At 32.1% G+C, this 22,234-nt stretch overlaps 2 protein-coding genes across 5 annotated transcripts; one reads left to right on the top strand and one right to left on the bottom strand.

Annotated features, from left to right (window-relative positions):
• Positions 1-6,344: 6,344 nt before the first annotated feature.
• LOC123903017 (probable pathogenesis-related protein ARB_02861) lies at positions 6,345-8,303 on the bottom strand. Of its 2 annotated transcripts, XM_045952869.1 has the most exons (2): positions 7,748-8,303; positions 6,445-7,633 (listed from the first exon to the last, which is right to left on the bottom strand). In XM_045952869.1, the coding sequence occupies exons 1-2, from the start codon at positions 8,055-8,057 to the stop codon at positions 6,744-6,746; spliced, it is 1,200 nt and encodes a 399-aa protein (XP_045808825.1). In that variant the 5' UTR covers positions 8,058-8,303; the 3' UTR covers positions 6,445-6,743. The 2 variants fall into 2 exon arrangements, with proteins under 2 accessions (XP_045808824.1, XP_045808825.1); XM_045952868.1 differs by having other exon boundaries at positions 6,345-8,298.
• A 3,295-nt stretch (positions 8,304-11,598) lies between these two features.
• LOC123921969 (probable serine/threonine-protein kinase PBL7) lies at positions 11,599-16,704 on the top strand. Of its 3 annotated transcripts, none has more exons than XM_045974731.1 (6): positions 11,609-12,118; positions 12,348-12,601; positions 14,653-14,843; positions 15,001-15,190; positions 15,293-15,684; positions 16,052-16,704. In XM_045974731.1, exons 2-6 carry the CDS (start codon positions 12,586-12,588, stop codon positions 16,316-16,318), a joined length of 1,056 nt encoding a protein of 351 aa, XP_045830687.1. In that variant the 5' UTR covers positions 11,609-12,118; positions 12,348-12,585; the 3' UTR covers positions 16,319-16,704. The 3 variants fall into 3 exon arrangements, with proteins under 3 accessions (XP_045830679.1, XP_045830687.1, XP_045830692.1); XM_045974736.1 differs by having other exon boundaries at positions 12,413-12,601; XM_045974723.1 differs by lacking the exon at positions 12,348-12,601 and having other exon boundaries at positions 11,599-12,118.
• Positions 16,705-22,234: the final 5,530 nt, after the last annotated feature.

Genomic DNA, 22,234 nt, shown 5'->3' on the forward strand with positions numbered 1-22,234 from the left:
CCATGAATTCCTCCACAAGCAAGGCGGTTATCAAGCAACAATAGGGAGATGTTTTGCCTATAAATATGATCTTCTTCAAGAGAATAGGGGAGGATTTTTCACTGATTCTACAGAGGCTCTCATTCTGAGAAACCACCATACTTTCATTCCTGTAAAGAGACAATTCTTTCATTCTTGTAAACTAATCAATTTTTTTCTTTCTGATCATACTTGTATCCATTATCCATCTTGAATAATACACACCCCCTATGTTTTTTACCAGAACATTCATCAATGCTTAATAACAATAATCCATAATTTATATTAATAAATAATTTTTAATAATTGATTATTGTCAATCCAAAATTGGTTAATTAAGTAATTAATCCAAAAATAAATTAAATAAATATAAACAACTTTATAAAAAAAAAAAAGTAGGTATGGCAAGCCAAATTACGTGTCGATGTTATCTGGACTTGGTGTAGAAAGGGATTGCCATAGTCATCATGTTATTTATATACATTATTAGCCACATAATTAAGTCAGTGAGCTTATGGAGCATACTGATTATACCTGCACCAAAACTAGGAGTAAACCTCAAGTTTCATCAAAGCCAATATATATGGTTTGGTGGTAGTTATGATTATTGTCAATTTTTTCTTCACGCCCATTCTTTATGACCATGGATGGATGCTCATTCTCCTTTGGCTGCCATATCAGAGCATTGAACTTGCAATCGTAACATCTGAGAGGATGATCATTATCTTGTGTTATATTAATAGGGTCTTGGTAGTCCATGCTGTTACGGGAAGGAATTAAGAAATTTATATTTTTTTAACAATGCTAGCTCAACCGGTAAAAAATGCCGATACCTTTAGGCCGGACGTTATGATCGAAGTTTGAACTCAGACTCTCTCAATTGTGTGTTTGTGTGAGTTTATAATGACTTTATCATTTTATCTATTTACAAAAAAAAAAACTACATATATAATACGATGTGTCTGCCAACTGAGATAAACTCACAAGACTATCTAATTGAGAATTTACACATATATAGTCGTTCATTTTATAAAAACATATGTTTTTAACCCTATAATATGATGTCTCTGCCAACTGAGCTGAGTTCACGATGACTGATTGATAGTTTATAGTAATTAGTCGTTCATTTTGTGTCTGTTTGGCAAGTCCACGAAGTTAACTTATATCTTATTATACTAGTTTATAAGCTTGTTTGATAAAAAAAATTAATGAGATGTGTTTGTAACAAACTTCTCTGATTAGCTTATAACGTTTTTTGAAATGTTATTTCAAATAATGTTTGAGCTTATAATTACTTGTAGCTTTTTACCTTTTATCCCAAATTTATATTTCTTTATTTTTTTATAAATATAATAACTACCTACTAATCATGTGATTTTAATGTACGTACAATATCTAAATTTATCAAAAGCTTAAATTTCATTCTACTTAATTTTATTAATCAAAGCCTTTATAAGACAGATGCTTTTAGCCCTGATCTATAGAAACAATTTGATTCTATAAAGTGAATGACTAAATAATTAAATATTAGAATTTAATTTGGTATACATAGATAGTGTAAAAAACATTTATACATGCATCTAATCATAAACATTTACACATGCATCAAATTATATTTGTGGATACGTTTTAGAAACTATTCTATAAAAATAATATTGTGGTGTAATTTAATTGGACGTATTTGTAAAAGAAATAAATTATTCACCAACATGTGACATAAGTAGTAAATGTCCTTCTTCTTTATCCCGTGACTTTAGTTAAGTTGACAGATATATTGCATTATATATACAGAGGGCTGGGATTCAAACTTTGATCATCTCACTTATCCACCTTAAAGATGGAATTTTCAAGCCATCAGACTATTTGACAATTTTTTTTTTACTTAGAAAAAAAATTGTTACGCGTTCTCCTATAATTGTAGATAATCTGATTCCCGCTAAGTTACACACTCCCTCCGTCACAAAATATAAGCAAAAATGTAAAAAAAAAACTTGATGTATTTGGTTAAAGATTTGGACCAAATACATTCATTTTTTTGTACACAAGAGGGTCTAAAGACCCAATGGAAAGGATTACAAAACAACTAAGCGAGGAGTAGCAACTCCCATAATATCAACTATAAAAAGTAAACTAAGAGGAGCCGGACAAGACTCATAATAAATCAAAGGACCTCATGAGTCATACATTCACCTTTATTGACAAATTTTTGCTTATATTTTGTTACGGAGAGAATATTTACTTTGTGTTTTAATCTGAGCGAGTATTTACTTTAGATTTTCACTCTATAAAAATAAAAACATAGCATTAAATGAAAGACAAAATTGGCAAAATAATCACTAATATCTATACTTTGTAGTTTCAACAAATTACATTGATTTTTAGTGGGAAAAAAAATACATTGATTTATCGTGTTTTTCAACTAAAATGAAGAACCAACTTTTGCAGAAATGTTAGTGAATATGAAAGAGAAGTAATGAACTGAAAGCTTTTTTTTTTTTTTTTATAAGCAAATGATGAATTATATAAGGAGAACAATGGAATGAACCGAAAGCTGTAAAACAGACCAAAGGATATATTTATCTTCCCCATTACTTTTCTCAACTGGCACCAACTTAAAATTCTAGTGTGGAAACAAGACAATACAAAGATTCCAACGCAAAAGTTAGCCAAAATTAGCCAAAAAAAAATTCTTATTCAAAATGAGAAAGTAATATACAAATAGATAGATACATACATAGCTATAAACTGAGACCAAACTCAAAAAAATAATAACAAGGAATATAAGAAAAATAAAAAACCAAAATGAATTTTTTACCTCTCAAAGTTTAAAACCATAAATGAATTAATAAAAAAAAAGTGAATTAATGTTGGTGTTTTTCATTCACAACAACATCAACACTAGTGCCACAAGACAAAAACCTATGAAAAATCCGAAACAAAGTATCACAAGAAATTTCCTTCATTTTCTTCAAAATCAAACACTTGTTCTTCTTCTTCTTCTTCCTTCTTCTACTACCACCGTGATCCACTTTCTCTTTCACCCTACCAAAACATTTCTGTGTTTTCTCAGGAACAGTTTCTTCTCTCGAAAATGTATAGCTCCTAAGATACATCTGTCTGCAGGAGATACTATCCACCACCCTTGGATGACCATGACCGTACACGTGTGATGATCCTCTTATTCCGTTTAGGCTCACCGATTTAACAAACTCTGCATCTGATTCCGGCCACTTGTAGAGGTTCACGTATGAGGCTCTAACCGGCACGCGTGGGTCACGTGTGTCGTTCACACAGTTTGATATGCAAACTGAACTCATGTTCTGTTTCTTTCTAATTTCTTTCCCACTTGTAGAGAGTAGTACTCTGGTTTGGACTTTTGGAGTATATATAAATTGAAAGGGAAAATTAATTAATTACTTAATTATGTAATTAAAGAAAAACGGATATTGGTCAAAAAAGTTTATGAAAAGAAATTAAAGGCTTGGATTGCAAGGAAAGTGGGTGGAAAGGTAAATATAAGATAAATGAATGTATTTATAATGGTTTTCTTTTTTTGGAGGGTCATGTTATGTTATCATGTCTAATGATTTGCAATGACTATGTTTGTAATGTTGGAATATTTTTATATGAGTACCGCTATATGGTACGACTAACTCGGTGCACGAACCGCACGACATGTTCAACCGCATGCAATTTTCTTTGTTAATGGACTGATATATGTTGTTTTGTGTGTTTAATATACATGTATAAAAATTAAAAAACTAAACAATTATCAAATTAAAAAATATCAAACATATCCAAGAAACAAACGGTGATGTGATGGATGGCTGTAAGATATCCACCGTTCAATATTAGTGGGTGAGGTAAGGCTTTGGAGAACACAGTAAGTGAAAACATGTTTGTGGTTTCTCATATAATAATCAAGCTGAGATAAAATTTGTCATTTTGAGTGAAAATTTTAAGAAAAGTAAAGCAAAATACAACCTTAACTTAGGTCGTACAATATTGACGACAAAGTGTGTCGTACATTTAAGCATTTCCCTTTTTATATTCCAAGTCTTCTTAATATTTTAGTGATAAAAAAAAAAAGCGTTTTAATTGATTGTAGTAATTTTTTTTTTTACCAATTGATTGTAGTAATTTAACTAAGAAAGGAAATGGGAGAAAATAATTTTATTCTAGAGATCTTTAAACATATTGCTCATACTTGAAAACATGGAGTTGGGTCTCCTTATAAAGTGATGCAGCTCTTGTTGATTTGCTTTGAGTTGGAGTCGCATCATGATAGTATTCCGTTTTAAAATAAACTTCACTTATAAGATAAAGTTTAAATTTGAATCCTTTAAATAAGTGGAGTTGTTGTTTTTGAAGTTCATAAACATGAGACTTTTTTTTACCAAAAGGGTCTAGTTTTTATGGTATATTATCAAACATGTGCGGTTTTTAAAAAAATTATAAAAAAGGTGTAAGTCGTCGTTACCATGTACGACTTACACAAAACTTTCATTTTTTTTTTCACAGCTTTTAAGCAAAGTCGATGTTGCTATGTACGACTTTGGGTTTTTTTTTTTAAAATTTTTAACGAAAGTCGTTGCTACCATTGACGACTTTCAATTTTTTATTTTTTTTTTAAACTAAGAATTCAATAAAAGACATAAACATTGCAAACATTAATAATTTTTAAGACTTAAAAACTATTTAAACATTCACTCTTTATTGGGACAATTATTTTTTTATGTCTCTCAATGCGACAAAAACCACATTTTCTTGTTTTGTTGGGTATAGCTACATCCATCTCGTTATGTATTCTAGTTGTATTCGGTCTAACCCTATTATGTCTTCTCATGTTACGATTAGGTTTTAATGTTGGACCCGAATATGAAGTCCAATAATCTTCGTTACCAAGAGGATGGAATTCATGCCCGTAAACTTTATAGATGTAGTTCAGTGTGTAAATTAGGTCAATATATAAGCACCACAATTAACATTGCAATAGGCACACGATGCAATCACATGTGAACACGGATATTTGAGTGATGCACAAAATTCTCCATAGTCACCACCAAGTATTTAAATTCTTTGTTTGTAAGAAAAAAATAAAAAATTGAAAGTCGTCAATGGCAGTGACGACTTTCATTAAAAAATTGAAAAAAAAAATCAAAGTCATACATGGCAACGACGACTTTGCTTAAAAGTTGAAGAAAAAAAATGGAAGTAGTGTGTAAGTCGTACATGGCAATGACTACTTACACCTTTTTGGTAATTTTTTTAAAAACTGCACTTGTTTAAAATACTATTAAAAATACACCCTTTTGGTAAAACAATCTAAATATGATGAAGTAGTCCATGATAGTTGAAGATGTAATTGATAATTTGTGTGTATTTGATGTGTTTCTGATGTATATTAACCGTCTATATTGGTTATGGGAATTTTTGGGATTTATGGGATCGAATTCGGAGCTTTGGAACAACTCCAATGGCGGAAATCGCGAACTCTGCGATTCTGCCCAAGGTTTTAAATTGCGGTTGCGGTCGTGGATGCGGTTGCGGTTGCAGGTATTGCGATTGCGACTAATGCGGACACTGCGATGCAATTGCGGCCGTTGCGACGTGAAATAATTTTTTATCCGCACAAACACAGAAAAAATACTATAATTATTGTAATTCCTTATATATCTTTTACTTATAATTCTATATAAATTTTAATTCATTTTTAAGTCATCGAGACATAAGAAGACAGAAACTCTAAAATGAAAGGACATAAAAGAAAAAATAAAGGTGAGATTCTCTGAATTTTTACGAAAAGGAATATTGGATTGAACCGTTGCGGCCGTTGCAGTCAAAACTCCGTTGTGTTGCGGTGAAATGCTGTTGCGTTGCGGCTGCGTTGTGGCATCACGTGTGATTTGAGTTCACACCGCAATTGCGGTCCGATGCGGTTGCAGTGCCTACCGCATCCGCAATATTGCGGCCGCATCAGGTGATGCGGTCTGCAATTTAAAACCTTGATTCTGCCCATGGTTATGGGCGTAAGCTAGGTGACGGTCTGACCGTCATGGGCCCCTTGACTGGCTCCTGGCCAGTTAGTCATGGGATTACTGGGGTGGGGAGCAGGATGACGGCCATCAGCCATGCTGGGTTGACCGTCTGCCTGCGTTGACCGTGTCAGCGTGACCTGTTCGTTTTCACAAACCGTTTTTGAATACTGTAACTGCTTGATGCTCTGGTGTTTCTTTCAACTACTGTTATGGCATTTTATTGATGTTGTTGGATTATTGTTGTTGATAAGTTTTATTACATCGTTAATTGTTGGATTATTCTTTCAACTACTGTTAGTTTTATTTTAAGGACTAAATTTTTTTTTTCAAGTAAGGACATATCTATCCCATTGCACAAACGAGGAAATAAAAGAAAAAGAAGTAAAAACAAAAAGAAACTATATCTATTATTACAATTTCAACTAATCGTAACTCAAAAACACCAAACCAATTATACAAATTATGTACAATAATTTGCGAGGGAAACTGGGATACAACACCAAATTAATGAGATAAAAAAATAAAGCTTCATAATAAAATAAAGACAACAAAACGAGCGTATACATAATATGTAATATAAGAAATAATAATTTATATCAACTAATTAAAATAAATTGAGAGATCCATTCTCATATAGAGTTGGTCGGAGACGATGAATTAATTTTGGCGAGGTGCATGACGAGTTTGTTAATGTACTGCATGAACGAAAGGATTCTCATTGACATAATTACCCCCTGGATAATACTCACAGATGATGAGCATGCCGATACCATTGTTGCAATGTTGCAAGGCGCATCCAATATGTGTTGTGTCCCTCCACACAAGTTGTGTAAAATGGTCACACTCTTTTGGCGGAGGTTCACATTTAAGGGTATTGAAATCATAATCATTCTTCTCCATGTACCAATAATAAACCGCATCACAAGGTGTCCAATGCAACCTCTTTCCCCAAAACAGGTTCTCACCAAAAGTTAAGTTAGAATGAGTACATTGACAATCATTATATCGTTCCATAAGATATTTTTTACTCATATTCGCAAGTTTCTCGTCCCACGCCAACCGCGGTAATTTGTACTCCTTTCGCACCCAATTGTGCGCGTGTAAGAACTCGTCCGCTAACTCGGTTTCATTATGCAAATACGTCTGGTTGCTTGTTCGAACATATCCGAAGAATTTTGCAGCATTACGACGGCGGCGACCGGTGAATTTTGTAGCTGAAGGGTCTTCTGATTGTGTTGGTGGAGGAGTTGCCGAAGGGTCTTGTGATTGTGCCGGTGGAGGAGGCGCCGAAGGATCTTTTGATTGTGTCCGTGGAGGTGGTGCCGAAAGGTCTTTTGATTGTGTCGCCGAAGGGTCTTTTGATTGTGCCGGTGGAGGAGGTGCCGAAGGATCTTGTGATTGTGCCGGTGGAGGAGGTACCGAATGATCTTTTGATTGTGCCGGTGGAGGAGGTGCCAAATGATCTTTTGATTGTGCCGGTGGAGGAGGTGCCGAAGGATCTTGTGATTGTGCCGAATGAACTTTTGATTGTGCCGGTGGAGGAGGTGCCGAAGGATCTTTTGATTGTGCTGAATGATCTTTTGATTGTGCCGGTGGAGGAGGTGCCGAAGGATCTTTTGATTGTGCTAAATGATCTTTTGATTGTGCCGGTGGAGGAGGTGCCGAATGATCTTTTGATTGTGCTGAATGATCTTTTGATTGTGCCGGTGGAGGAGGTACTGAAGGATCTTTTGATTGTGCCGGTGGAGGAGGTGCCGAAGGATCTTGCGATTGTGCCGGTGGTGGAGGTGCCGAAGGATCTTTTGATTGTGCCGAAGGATCTTTTGATGGTGCCGGTGGAGGTGGTGACGAAAGCTGTTCTAATTGCGTTGCGGCGACGACATTGGAAAATATGAAGAATAGAAAAACGATGAAGAAAGAGAATGTATGCATTGTGAGATTCTGGGGGACTCGTGGTGTCTGAGAGCCCCGTTTAGAATGAAGTGGAAGAAATTTTGCCATTGTGGATTTTTGTCATAGTTAATTACTCTTTCAAAACAAGAAATGTAAGGAATCATCATTTGCTGATTTAGTATTTTTACGGTGTTGCACTACATGTTTCTATTTTTAACTTTATGGATGGAAATTAATGGGATCAATTTGCAATTTGGTAATTAGAACACCTAACTGCAATGGGTAGTTCTAGAAAATAGAAATCAAAACTACATTTTTTAAACAAAATAGCGTGGTTTTTGGGTGTCCGCATGCAAGTGGTCTATCTATAGTCAAATTGTTACTGATTTTTTGTTTTTTTCCAGTTTGTATATGAAATGAAATGGTTGGATGATTAACCCACGTTCTAATCTAATCGATTTCTTAATGTTACATTTTTTATTCTTGATGTTACAAGTATCATTGTGAACCAACTCATTTTGATTATAATTAATATTATAAACGATTTTTTTGGTTAAATAAGTTTTTGTTCCAATCCCGTGTGCTAATTCAATTGGTAAGAACAATACATTATATATGCAGAAGATTTAGTTCGAACCTCAGTCATCCCACTTGTCAATCTTAAGAGTGAAATTTGTAGCCGTTAGACTATTTGACCAAAAATAAATAAATAAGTTTTTGATCCTATAAATATCTCGAATTTTATTTTTAGTCCTATAAAATTTTCAAAAACTTTCGATCCTTCAAATATTTTCTATCATAACTTTTAGTCCATACTTTTAATCAAACTTTTCTGTATTTCCACATTTTTGAATATTATAAGAAAATATTTGTGATAGCAAATATTGGAATGAAAACTGTTATTATAAGTAAACTCAATCAACGACAACCAAAAATTCCAACTATCTCCATGTTCTAGCACACATGAACTCAATAAATCCTCTAGTGACTGAACCGTCCTTTCAGACTCTCCATCGGTCTGCGGATGATAAGTTGAGTTTAAGGTACAAGTAAGATTACTCTAGATTCACAGAGATTAACTTCATTTGTTCAAGTCATATCTCTTTTGTTGTTGTTGTAGTAGTATCTATGTCATGAAACACAATAATGGAAGAGGAAGACACATAAAAGGGTTAATAAGAAAGAGTCACCCTCCAGTCATAAGGGTTGTTGTTCTAGTCATGGTGATAGATGGTAATAGTACTAATAGAGGAAAAGAAAGACGTTGGTGAGTAAGGTGAAGTGGTGCTGGGGAGAAAAGGGTGTGTGTAAGTATGATGGTTGGGTTTAAGTATTTATTTACCTAAGGTTGGTGGTGTCTTTAGCAATTGTATTACATTGTAATTATTTTTCTTAAATTAATGTTTTATTTTTTTTTGTACAAAAGAGGACCAAAGCCCAAATTCTTAAATTAATGTTATTTAAAACAAAAGCCACATGAAATTATGAAAAAAGATAAAGAAAGATGATTGAGTTGTTTATGAGCAATGGAGCTTTCATGTATGAAAAAGATAAAGAATATTGATGATTTTTTTTTTTTTTTTTTGAAGTTGTTGAAGTGTTAGTTAATGTGAAAATAATGATGAAAAAAGATGGAAGATGGGTAATAATAATCCAAGTTGTATAGTGGCGGAACCATGAATTTTTTTAGTGGGACCGCTAAAAATTTATAATATAAATTAAAGAGAAAATAGAAGGAAAAATCTTTTATTTCTAAAACTTTACACTGGTATAATATCACATATGCTATCTCGTAATAAGCTCAAATTTGATTATAAAAAAATAGAAAATATAAAGGCTTAAATGCAATTTTAGTCCCCCAAATTTTATAATTGTGCAATTTTAGTCCCCCAAATTTCTTTTGAGCAATTTTAGTCCCTCAAATTTTATAATTGTGCAATTTTAAAGCCCCCTACTTTATGTGGTTGGATTTATTGAAAGGTCTATGATACTCCCTCCGTCCCAAAAAGAATGACACAGTTGACTGTTTCACGTATGCCGATGCATAACTTTGACGATTAATATTTTTAATTGTATAATAGTAAAAATTATAAAAATTAGATATTTTGAAAATACTCATCGAGACGAATCCAACAACATCTTATATGCTAATATTTATTTTTATTTATTAGTAGAAAACTATGGTCAAACCAAGATATATGAATAGTGTACATTTTCAAAATGGGTCATTCTTTTTGGGACGGAGGGAGTATTAACATGCACTCTCTACACCTAATAATCATATCTTCTCTTCCCAACTCTCCCCAATTCTTTCTCTAACCAACCTATCCGCTCAACCCAAATTCTCTTTCTCATTGTCTTCTTCTTCCTTTGATGCATCGAACCACACCAAACAACACAAACATGCACTGATTTTTTCCTCAAAAAAATGCATCAAAGTTGAAAATCCAAATGTTAATTTGGTCGGATTCAATTGTATTTTACCTGCAAAATTCTCATAATTTTCACTCTTTCACTGTGTTGCTGAATTTGAGTTTCTATGGTTGATCTGTTTTTGGGTGTTGTGTTGAAGAACTCTTCTCACGGTCCCATTATTTCCATAGGGTTTATATTTGGTTCATTACTTCTCTTAATTGAGGAGTGCTAGCAACACACTCTTTAACAAACACACTCTAACACACTCTCTTCTATTGGTTAAAATTTATATGGGTCCCATAAAAGTTATATGGGTCCACTTTTTTTTATGGGACCCATGTGAATTTCAACTAATAAAAAAGAGTGTGTTGAAGTGTGTTTGTTAAAGAGTGTGTTGCTAGCATTATTCCTCTTAATTTTAAAGCTAATTTGTTATCTTTTTTCAAAATTTGAGGTGACCCATTTTAATTTCACAGTAGAGAAGAAAGTGAGGGAGATGAAAAGAAGGCAGAGAGAAAGAGAAACTAATTGAGAGTGTGATTGGTTCGTAGAAAAGAGGGAGATGAGAATGCAAGAGACGATTAGGTGTATAAGGTGTATGTTATTATCATAAACTTCACATCAATCTAACCACATGTGAATAGAGGCCTTTAAAATTGCACAATTATGAAACTTGAGGGACTAAAATTGCTCAAAAGAACTTTGGGAGACTAAAATTGCACAATTATGAAACTTGAGGGACAAATATAAATTAACATTTTTCTAAAAACATATTTTTACTTTAGTAGTTTGTGACAATATTTTAGTCTCAAAGAATGTGGGTTCAAACTATGGTATTAAAAATGATTTTTCCAGGAATTTAAAACCACATCCTCCATATGCTTAACCATCAGCAAGACTATCTGGCCTATCGTTCCAGCCTTGTGATATTCCGTGTGGACAAATATATACGTTATATATTTTTAATTTTATAAAAATTTCAAAGGTATTTAAGTAATTTCTCATTTTTTTCGGGGGTGGCCGCAATCCTCCCTAGCCACCCCCGGTCACGCCTCTGGTTCAACTGGATTTTTAATTTTTTTTTAAAAAAACTTTAACTTTTATTATATAGTGTGATTTGACTAGGGTGCATGGTATAGATATTAGTGAAAAAATTGATTTTCGGTGGTGGTGGTGTATGTAGTAAGAATTTTCCTTATTTAGTTCACATCGAAACAATGTGGCAGTTTGTTTCTGTCTGGATCTAGTCAAGTGCAACTAAACCAAAACCAATGATGCTGTGACATTTTTCCGACAATAAAGAAACCAATGACGAAATTTCTGCCTTACATTAAAAAAAAAAAAACCTATGAAATCAATATCAGAATTACTCTCTCCGTTTTAAAATAACTCTTAAACAACTGTTATTTTAGAACGGAGAGATTAAGATTAACAATAACAACGACAATAATTAAACGACTGTAGACCAATTCAAAGTGAGACAGTCGCAGAAAAAACACGTTTTGAAAACAACACCAAGTGAGATACACACACAGAAAAGAAGGACAAAAAATAAAGTGATTCCTTTTCTTATGAATTTTGAGTAATCTGTCATTTTTATTCAATCTTCAGATACCCATCAGTTTAATTGTTTCACAAAGAATAGGAAAAACAAATGGGTTGGATTCCATGTTATGGAAGTTCCAACACTAAGAAGAAGATAAAGAAATTGGAGGAAGTGAAGGATATGCGTGATGGGAACAAAGCCAACCCAGGTAGGTATCCATGTTGATTTTGTAGTTTTGGAAGAAAAAATAGTGATTAATGGTTGTGATAGTGAAACCCCTTTTTGTCACAATTGTTCTTTCTTTAGATTTCATTTGGTCCTTATTGATGAAAGGTTTTTTGAGTTTGATAACATGATCTAGTTTCTGTCTTGTTTTATTTGGGGTATTTTTTGTATAAGAAATTAAAAAAAATAAAATGTTGTGATGTTGTTTTTAGAAAAATGTATTTGGATGAGTGAACTTCCTAGGTAAAGATAGATGACATTACCAACATAGGCACAGGTGGTAGATACTTGGGTCCCTTAACCATTTGGTCCTGGGTTCGATCCCGACCGGTGCGTGTGGAGAAGCATTTGTTGGGAGAGGTCAACCCCTTAAATGGATCTCAGTTACCTCGAGGGGATTAGTTTCTGAAGTTGCGCGCGGAGATACTTTGGTTTACCAAAAAAAGATAGATGACATTTTGTACAAGTAAGAACTGCAAATTTTATAATCTACTATACGTTTGATTATAGGATAATATTGAGAGAAAGTTATTTTATGCTTCTCTTGATTTATTGGATTTGAAAACTTGTGTTAGTTTTTTAAATTTGTAAATTTTGTGCCTTATAGATTAGTTATGTTGTGTTTTATCCTTATATTGGGTGTGTTACTAGTATTGATTCAGGTAAATCTCTAATGCACAACATATAATAGATAGCCTAAGTCAATAAATAAAACTCGAATGAAAAGGTAATGTTATTTTTGAGGAATTAATTGATGGAAGGTTGTATATAACCGTGCAATCCATTTGCTAGACCAAATAATTAGTACTAAGTTCATTCCTAGAGTCCGACGCAATTTACGATAACTATAATTTATCCTAGTAAAAGAATATTTATGATAATCCTCCTCAAGCTGGTAAATGAATATCAATCATTCCTAGCTTGCTTGTAATTTCCTAACGGAACATGTATCATGTTAATCAATTCATTGTCCAATTTCTTCTTAATGAATTATCTGTGTATATCTTAGTCTGTTTTATTTTATCACACTGAAACTGATTTTGAGAATGCTGAATGCTGATGTTAGACCAACCATTGTTCCAACCCTTGTTTGGACTTTGGGTCCTATCATTGGCAGTAGCTTTGTATTACCGAGTAATCACCTTTCTAGACAAATATTAGTAAGTACTGGGTACATGTTTGGGGTCAGTTAGTTAGTGGTAGAGTTAACAGCAGGTCTCTATTTCTATGTCAGACGTAATGGTGGTATGAACTAGGTTGTATGTATTGAGATATAGTACATGATTGGATAGGTTTTTTGAGAGCATGGTAAGTTGAATGGTTAAGTTTTGTCAGATGCACTGCCGCACACAGCAGGAAGGGAGCTGTTATGAATAGAATATAGACCAGGCCATATGGCGTGTAACCTGTTGGAAAGGAGCCAACACTGGTTGAAGACAGGGGTGGCAATGTCAGACATGGTGTTCGGAGTGATTTCCAAGCACGACAAAGTGCAAAAATGGAGTGAAATGCAGCAGCAATGAAGGCTGTTGTGGAATGGCTCCAATGAAAGCATTCTAGGGTTGAGATTAGGGAGGGAGGCATTCATAGCATTGGCTACTCCAAAAAAGTTTTTTACTTGAATAAGCAATATCTTTTTTATATGTAGCTATCCTAATAATATATATGTAGCCACCCAAACAAGTTTTTTGGTCTAAGGAGATATAATATTGAAAAAAGTATTGATATTCTAATTATTACAAAGTCAATTATGGATGGATTTGACTTCTTGAAGCACCGTTGAGCTCAAACTTTCTAAATAATTATTGTTCGTTTTTATTTTCTTTGTTGTTTAATTTATATAGTAAAAATTATTGGGAATTTATTTTCCTTATTGATTATGTTTAATATATTATTTTTTAAAATATATTTTATTTTTTCTTTATATTTGTACCCTCGTAAAAATTGTGCTAGCTTCACCATTGATTGAGGTGCAGATGCCGAGTTTGCCTAGTAGGATCTCTGATAGTAACTTGTGGGGAATATTTCATGACAAATTAATCAAATAATTCCTTTCCTGAAATAAGACTCAAGTCATTGTAACTAATAAGTTGTCCTAGTAGTGTCAAAGAAAAAAAAAAATCATATTTCCAAATTAATTTAAAATGAATTACAAAACTCAAAAGCAGACAACGTGTTGACAATAAAGTTAATTGAAATTATCCTATAAGTTTTCTTAATACTTTCTATTTGAGTTGTTCTATTTTCAGCTTATTGGTTTCCTTATATACAAAGTTATTACATATGAAAGTTTAACTTGTACTATCAATGGCAATTTTGAAACAATGCATTCTATGAGGCAAAACCAGTTTGTGATTCCTTTTATGAATTGGAAACTACAGTTTGCCACCAATAATTTTTTATTTTAGAACACTCTGACACTGAAGTAACATTGATTGCTTTTAGATGTGAAATCAAAACCTGCTATGATTTATGCTTCACCCCATCTAATTCATTGTTCTGTGGAATTGAGTGCAGAGAAATTGAAGAAGAATTCATCTATCAATTCCAAAAATTCATCTAAAACTGGAGAGTCTGGACACATTGCTGCACAAACATTTCCTTTCCGTGAGTTAGCAACCGCTACTAGAAATTTTAGAGCAGAATGCCTTTTGGGTGAGGGAGGCTTTGGCAGAGTATACAAAGGGCATTTGGAAACTATTAATCAGGTGGATATATGTTTCATTATTTTTGTTGTTGTTGTTGTTGTTGTTGTTATTATTATTATCATCATCATCTTATGAGTTTTTCCAACACGAAAATGAGCTTGAAATTTGTGCATTTTGAGTCGATAAAAGACTCAATCTTTTCTAATGTTGAATGTAGACCGTTGCGATTAAGCAGCTTGACCGAAACGGGCTACAAGGGAATAGAGAATTCCTTGTTGAAGTGTTGATGCTGAGTCTTCTTCACCACCCTAACCTTGTCAACCTGATTGGCTATTGTGCTGATGGAGATCAAAGGCTTCTTGTTTATGAATATATGCCATTAGGATCCTTGGAAGACCACTTACATGGTATTATTAATATATCAAATTTATCATGTTATATATAGTTTCTCTTCTCTAATTTTTTGTATTACCTTCTTCTGATATTGGTGATCTATGTTTGATTTACAGATCTTTCTCCTGGCAAGAAACGACTTGACTGGAGCACGAGAATGAAAATAGCTGCTGGGGCTGCAAAGGGGTTAGAGTATCTACATGACAAAGCTAACCCTCCTGTCATATACCGAGATTTAAAGTGCTCCAACATTTTGCTTGGTAATGGGTATCATCCCAAGTTATCTGATTTTGGTTTGGCGAAAGTTGGTCCTGTGGGGGAAAACACTCATGTATCAACAAGGGTTATGGGAACCTATGGATATTGTGCTCCAGAGTATGCCATGACAGGTCAACTAACTCTGAAGTCAGATGTTTATAGCTTTGGCGTAGTTCTTCTGGAAATAATTACAGGAAGGAAAGCGATTGATAATTCAAAATGTGCAGCAGAGCGGAATCTTGTTGCATGGGTAAGACACTTGTGCTGCTATTTCTTCGCAAATTCAAATAGTAGTCAGTGTGGATTAAATTACCGAAGTTAACTAGTTAACTACTTGTATGTGTTAGATTTGCTTGGAAATTTTTACTTGCATAGATAGTTTGAGCTGGAAAATGTGGTAATGAATTATTTTCATTAAAATAGTTTATAATTTTTGGTCTCCTTTTAATTATAAAAGTAACTAAGCATGTTACATAGTTAAAAATGTACAATTTTTTGAGAGATATTTTTTAAGGCAGTGGTCGAAGATATCCTATAATCTCTGACAGACGTTTGTATATTGAATTATGGTGTTAAAATTTTATTAAGTTTGAGATGGATTGCTCATTTAATTGCAGGCTAGACCATTGTTTAAAGATCGAAGAAAATTCACACAAATGGTTGATCCAATGCTCCAAGGTCAATATCCTTCAAGAGGGCTATACCAAGCCCTTGCTGTTGCAGCAATGTGTGTTCAGGAGCAGGCAAATATGCGTCCAGTTATAGCTGATGTTGTGACAGCTTTGAGTTACCTTGCTTCACAAAAATATCAGCCCAATACGCAGACTGTACAAAGCTCTCACCTCGCTCCTGGTACTCCTCCTACAACCAGGATGGGAGTTTGATAGTCAGATGCAAATTTCATATCTCGTACAACACACTCCAAGATATATAGGCTTATAGATGTTAATACTAAATGTTTATTATGGTATTATTCTCAGTTCATAGCATAGTTTAAATATCTTGTGAAATTTTGTTTCTTATCCCGCAGATCCTTTTTTTTTTTTTTTGCTTTCACCACCAGTTTAATCTGGTTTGGGGGTCAATTTTGACATCAAGTGGTTTTAGTCCCTCCCGATCGGTTGAGATAGCATTTCCTCACTTCCATAAATTTCTACCAAGCGTTAATTAGTGCATTGATTGATCGTCTTCCATGTATCTAGGCAATTGTTCTTTGTCCTATTGCTATGTAGTAGTTATGAAGTTTTAGCTTTTTCAATCACACAAGAAAGTATGATGTGTTGAGTAAAAAAAAAAGTATGATGTGTTATTGTTACGTAAAGGTAAAGAGTACTCTTCGAGTTAGTCCCAACCTCCAAACCTTTTTAACAAAATACTTCTTGGTATATTTCAAAATTTATACAAATCTATTTATTTATATATAAAATAAGAAATTATTTTCCCTATTTCCTATAATTACTCTAGCATAACAAACTAAGATAATATGAAACTAAGCCGAATTTTTTTATGACTTTTTATATCCTTAACTGCCCGTTTGGTTCAACGAATGGGAGGGGAGAGAAATGGAGGGGAGGGGATATCATTTAATTAATGCTTTGTTTGGATGACGAAAGAAAGTGTACGGAAGGAATGTTGAAGGAAAGAAAATGAGTAGAAAGTAAGATGATTTTGAAGTTGTTTGGTTTAAATGAAAGTGGAAGGAAAGTGAAAGGAAAGAATGATGTAACCATTTAGTAAATGACATAAATAACCTTAAGCAAAAATAATGCTATAATTTTTTTAAATAACATATGTAATTATTAGTATAAAATAATTTAATTGTTATTTTTTAGAGAATGATGATTGAATAGTACCTAGTGCATAATAATAAAGTAATTATAATTAACAAAGTATAGTATTCTAACATACAAAGGAGGAGAAAGAAACTTTTGCAAAAAGGAAATAAAGAGGGTAAAATGGTATTTTTATCATATTTTAGCCACTCTTGTAAACTTTCCGTCCATGTGGGAGGGGATTAGATTTTGCGGTGGGACCCACCAAAACTTTCTTTCCTCTATGTGACTGTTTGGTTACACGTTTGGGAGACCCAAACGCAAGTTTTCAGTGGCAAACGTGATTCACAACTGTTAGAATGATGTTTGTGATTCACAAACGTGATTCAAACAGCAGAAAGTACTACTTTCTTTTGTTTTTCCCTCCTCTGTGTTTCTTTCTTCCAAACCTTCGACCAAACAATGTGTAAATGTATGTTTGGTTCTAAAGAGATTAGGTGGGAAATTTTAATTAAATATATGTTTAGTTCACAGGGGGAGATGAGGGATTTTAATTAGGACCAAATTTGTGTACAGTTCCATATACACAGTTATTACTGTGCTAGATACATGGGAGGAAGTTATTTTTATTTAAAAACACTTTTCTTTTTCTTTTTTTAATTAAAAAATATAAATAACTACCTTTTTGTGAGAGGAACAGAAAAAACTGCATCTAAAAAAATGCATATAAGTTTTGTCCTTTTAATTATATATATAATTAAAATATATTATTGTTTATCAAAATATTAAAATTGTATATAGCTTATTAAGTTATCTTCTTATTCATTAGCATTGGATTTTTTTTTATTAAGTTTTTATTGCTTTTGATTTGTATATATTTGTTTTTGACCCTGACACTAGTGTTGTGTTGGTAGAATGGTAGTATATTCATATTTGGCAAACTAGCTTGATTATATTGCACGATATGTAGCATCATATATATATATAATTAGCGTATTGTTCAAAATACATATATCTATATGAAAATATATATACGCCAGAAATTCAACGTAACAATTAATTGAAAAAAAATAGAAGAAGAAAAAATCAACGTAACATAATTGAAAAAAAAAGAAAAGAAAAGAAGAAAATCAACGTAACAGGATGATTATGTAAGTTAGCAACGAAAAGAAAATGCAGGAAACAAAAAATCAGGGAGATCTAACCTTAAAATTTTCAAATAGTTGGCAATCCATAAAGTATGATTTTCTTTTTTTACGGTAATTTATACTCCCCTCCGATACTAAATATAAGAAAAGAAAACAAAAAACATCAATACTAAGCAACATAGTACTTGTTGTAATTTTTACACCTAATTGCCAAATATACCCTCATACTCAAATGATTTGATTTGTTCTCATAAGAAGAAAAATGAACAGCAACCTTTCGTATGGCTAAGATTGAGTAGCTTGCACATTTCTAACTTCACAAGTAATGCAGGCATTGGAAATAGTAAAGTGAAAACAATTTAAAAGAGTAAAAATGACATTTTTAAATTAAATTGATATTAAAAATAGTATTTTTTCTTATACTAAGGACTAAAAAATTCTTCAAAAATTTTCTTATATAGTACCGGAGGAGTAATAGTTACTTTTTATGAAAAAATAGTAGTTTACTTTTCCGCTACTTGCTACTAAGTTTGTAAATTACTAGATTTCCGACCCGTGCAACGCACGGGCAAGAATTTATTTTATATTTTAATTGTTAGTACCATGATAAATAATTAGGCATAATATTAAGATATCAAACATTGACCTAAAAATAATCCAATAATACGAAATAGTACAATAATAATGACATAGGTCAATCAATAATACAACACATGATTTTTAAAGTAGAACTTGAAACTCATACTAATCAAAATATAATAAAACAACACATGGTTCAAACCATAATAAAACATCACATGGTTCTTAAAACATAAGCTAAATTGAACAAATGATAAATAGAGTTAATCATGTTGGTCGATGATTCCAACATTCAAAATTTCTGGTGGATCCAAAAGAGTAATCCTAAGCCTGGAACCGATGTTGATATTAGCTTTTTGATAAATGCAATCCACCCTTGACTTATATACTTCTCATTCATATTCCTTGGTGATGTATGAATCATGCAATTCACAGAAATGTTTGAGTTATCCAAAATCACAAGAATCTCTCGTTGCTGAGGTAGCAAATAGTTAGACACGATAGTTCGGGGGAAACTCTGTCCAGTTGAATAATATATACGTGAATTAGTATACAGATAAAAAAGTATGTGAGGGTAAGTTAAATATAAGTTCAAAACAAAAGATGAAATGTCTATATTATCAAAACTGCTATGCCCTGAACATGGTTAGCAGTGGTTACCATCTTCCAAAATCTTGGTGGTTCAACATTTTCTCCATGAATCACATTCATCTAACAATACAATATTTGTAAGATATAATGAGAAGACTAATACATCATTTAGCAACCTTCACAAAAAACCAGCAAAACTCCAAAAATTCATGTAGATATATAAATTGGTAAAGTATACCATAAAACCATTATAAAAATGCAGTATACAAATATCTGCATAGTTTGGAGAATTTGCTTTGAATATGTACTTTATATTTCATGAAAATAACTTTGTTAATGTAATCTTTCACAATGAATCATAATTCGATGCATGTCAATTACTGAGATTATTGTTCGAAGTAAAGATGGAAACGGGGAAGAATTTGTTTATATGATATGGTTTTATATTTCGTTTGTTAGTACAACCAATAAATAATTTCATATAATATCCCGATATCATTATAAATTAAACTAAATATAATACGACATTGTCATTAGATTAGAGGGATAATATTTATCTGATTAAATACAACACTTAAGATTATATGATTAAATAATGATATACGCTTATTTAAATATAATAATTAGGCAACTGTTAATTATTAACATAATAAAACCATATAATAAGGAAAATATAATAAAGGCTACATAAAATCATACAGCTCTCGTGCGTATTTTAGAGATATAAAATTTGAAAATTAATATTAAATTTAATGGATAAAAAAATCGATACACAAAACATAGAGCGTATAATAAATAAACAAAATGGATACACAACACATAGAGCGTATAATAAAGCCTTCCTAAAATCTTACAGTCCCCGTGCGTTTTTTAGAGATAAAAAAATTGGAAATTAACATTAAATTTAATGGATAAACAAAATGGATACACAAAACATAGAGCGTATAATAAAGCCTACATAAAATCTTACAGTCCCCGTGCGTTTTTGAGAGATAGGAAATTTGAAATTTATTTATGGTAAAAGATATATCATATTACACGGTTACATTATGAAATTATAAATTCAATTAAAAAATTAATGTAATCTTGAATGGATAGACAAAATGGATGCACAAAACATAGAGCGTATGATAAAGTCTACATAAAATCATACAGTCCCCGTGCATTTTTTAGAGATACGAAATTTGAAATTTATTTATGGTAAAAGATATATCATATTACACGGTACCATTATGAAATTATAAATTCAATTAATAAATTAATGTAATCTTGAATGGATAGACAAAATGGATGCACAAAACATAGAGCGTGTGATAAAGTCTACGTAAAATCATACAGTCCCCGTGCATTTTTTAGAGATACGAAATTTGAAATTTATTTATGGCAAAAGATATATCATATTACACGGTTACATTATGAAATTATAAATCCAATTAAAAAATTAATGTAATCTTGAATGGATAGACAAAATGGATGCACAAAACATAGAGCGTATGATAAAGTCTACGTAATATCATACAGTCCCCGTGCATTTTTTAGAGATACGAAATTTGAAATTTATTTATGGCAAAAGATATATCATATTACACGGTTACATTATGAAATTATAAATCCAATTAAAAAATTAATGTAATCTTGAATGGATAGACAAAATGGATGCACAAAACATAGAGCGTATGATAAAGTCACCATAAAATCATACAGTCCCCGTGCATTTTTTAGAGGTACGAAATTTGAAATTTATTTATGGAAAAACATATATCATGTTTCACGGTTACATTATGAAATTATAAATTCAATTAAAAAATTAATGTAATCTTGAATGGATAGACAAAATGGATGCACAAAACATAGAGCGTATGATAAAGTCTACATAAAATCATACAGTCCCCGTGCATTTTTGAGATATACGAAATTTGAAATTTATTTATGGTAAAAGATATATCATATTACACGGTTACAATATTAAATTATAAATTCAATTAAAAAATTAATGTAATCTTGAATGGATAAACAAAATGGATGCACAAAACATAGAGCGTATGATAAAGTCTACATAAAATCATACAGTCCCCGTGCATTTTCGAGAGATACGAAATTTGAAATTTATTTATGGTAAAAGATATATCATATTACACGGTAGCATTATGAAATTATAAATTCAATTAAAAAATTAATGTAATCTTGAATGGATAGACAAAATGGATGCACAAAACATAGAGCGTATGATAAAGTCTACATAAAATCATACAGTCCCCGTGCATTTTTTAGAGATACGAAATTTGAAATTTATTTATGGGAAAACATATATCATGTTTCACGGTTACATTATGAAATTATAAATTCAATTAAAAAATTAATGTAATCTTGAATGGATAGACAAAATGGATGCACAAAACATAGAGCGTGTGATAAAGTCTACGTAAAATCATACAGTCCCCGTGCATTTTTTAGAGATACGAAATTTGAAATTTATTTATGGCAAAAGATATATCATATTACACGGTTACATTATGAAATTATAAATCCAATTAAAAAATTAATGTAATCTTGAATGGATAGACAAAATGGATGCACAAAACATAGAGCGTATGATAAAGTCTACATAAAATCATACAGTCCCCGTGCATTTTCGAGAGATACGAAATTTGAAGACTAATTCATCAAAACAATACATTATATGAAAAACTTAAAATACGCATAAACATAA

Source organism: Trifolium pratense, linkage group LG1 (assembly GCF_020283565.1).
Source record: "Trifolium pratense cultivar HEN17-A07 linkage group LG1, ARS_RC_1.1, whole genome shotgun sequence".
Lineage (NCBI taxonomy): Eukaryota > Viridiplantae > Streptophyta > Magnoliopsida > Fabales > Fabaceae > Trifolium > Trifolium pratense.

What these genes read in the sequence shown, in the direction of transcription:
- LOC123903017 (XM_045952868.1), bottom strand. Translation starts at nt 8,057, where the DNA reads ATGGCAAAATTTCTTCCACTTCATTCTAAACGGGGCTCTCAGACACCA.
- LOC123921969 (XM_045974723.1), top strand. Translation starts at nt 12,019, where the DNA reads ATGGGTTGGATTCCATGTTATGGAAGTTCCAACACTAAGAAGAAGATA. An exon ending in ATTTGGAAACTATTAATCAG is followed by an intron (nt 14,844 to 15,000) that starts GTGGATATATGT and finishes TGTTGAATGTAG; the next exon opens with ACCGTTGCGATTAAGCAGCT. An exon ending in AGCGGAATCTTGTTGCATGG is followed by an intron (nt 15,685 to 16,051) that starts GTAAGACACTTG and finishes ATTTAATTGCAG; the next exon opens with GCTAGACCATTGTTTAAAGA.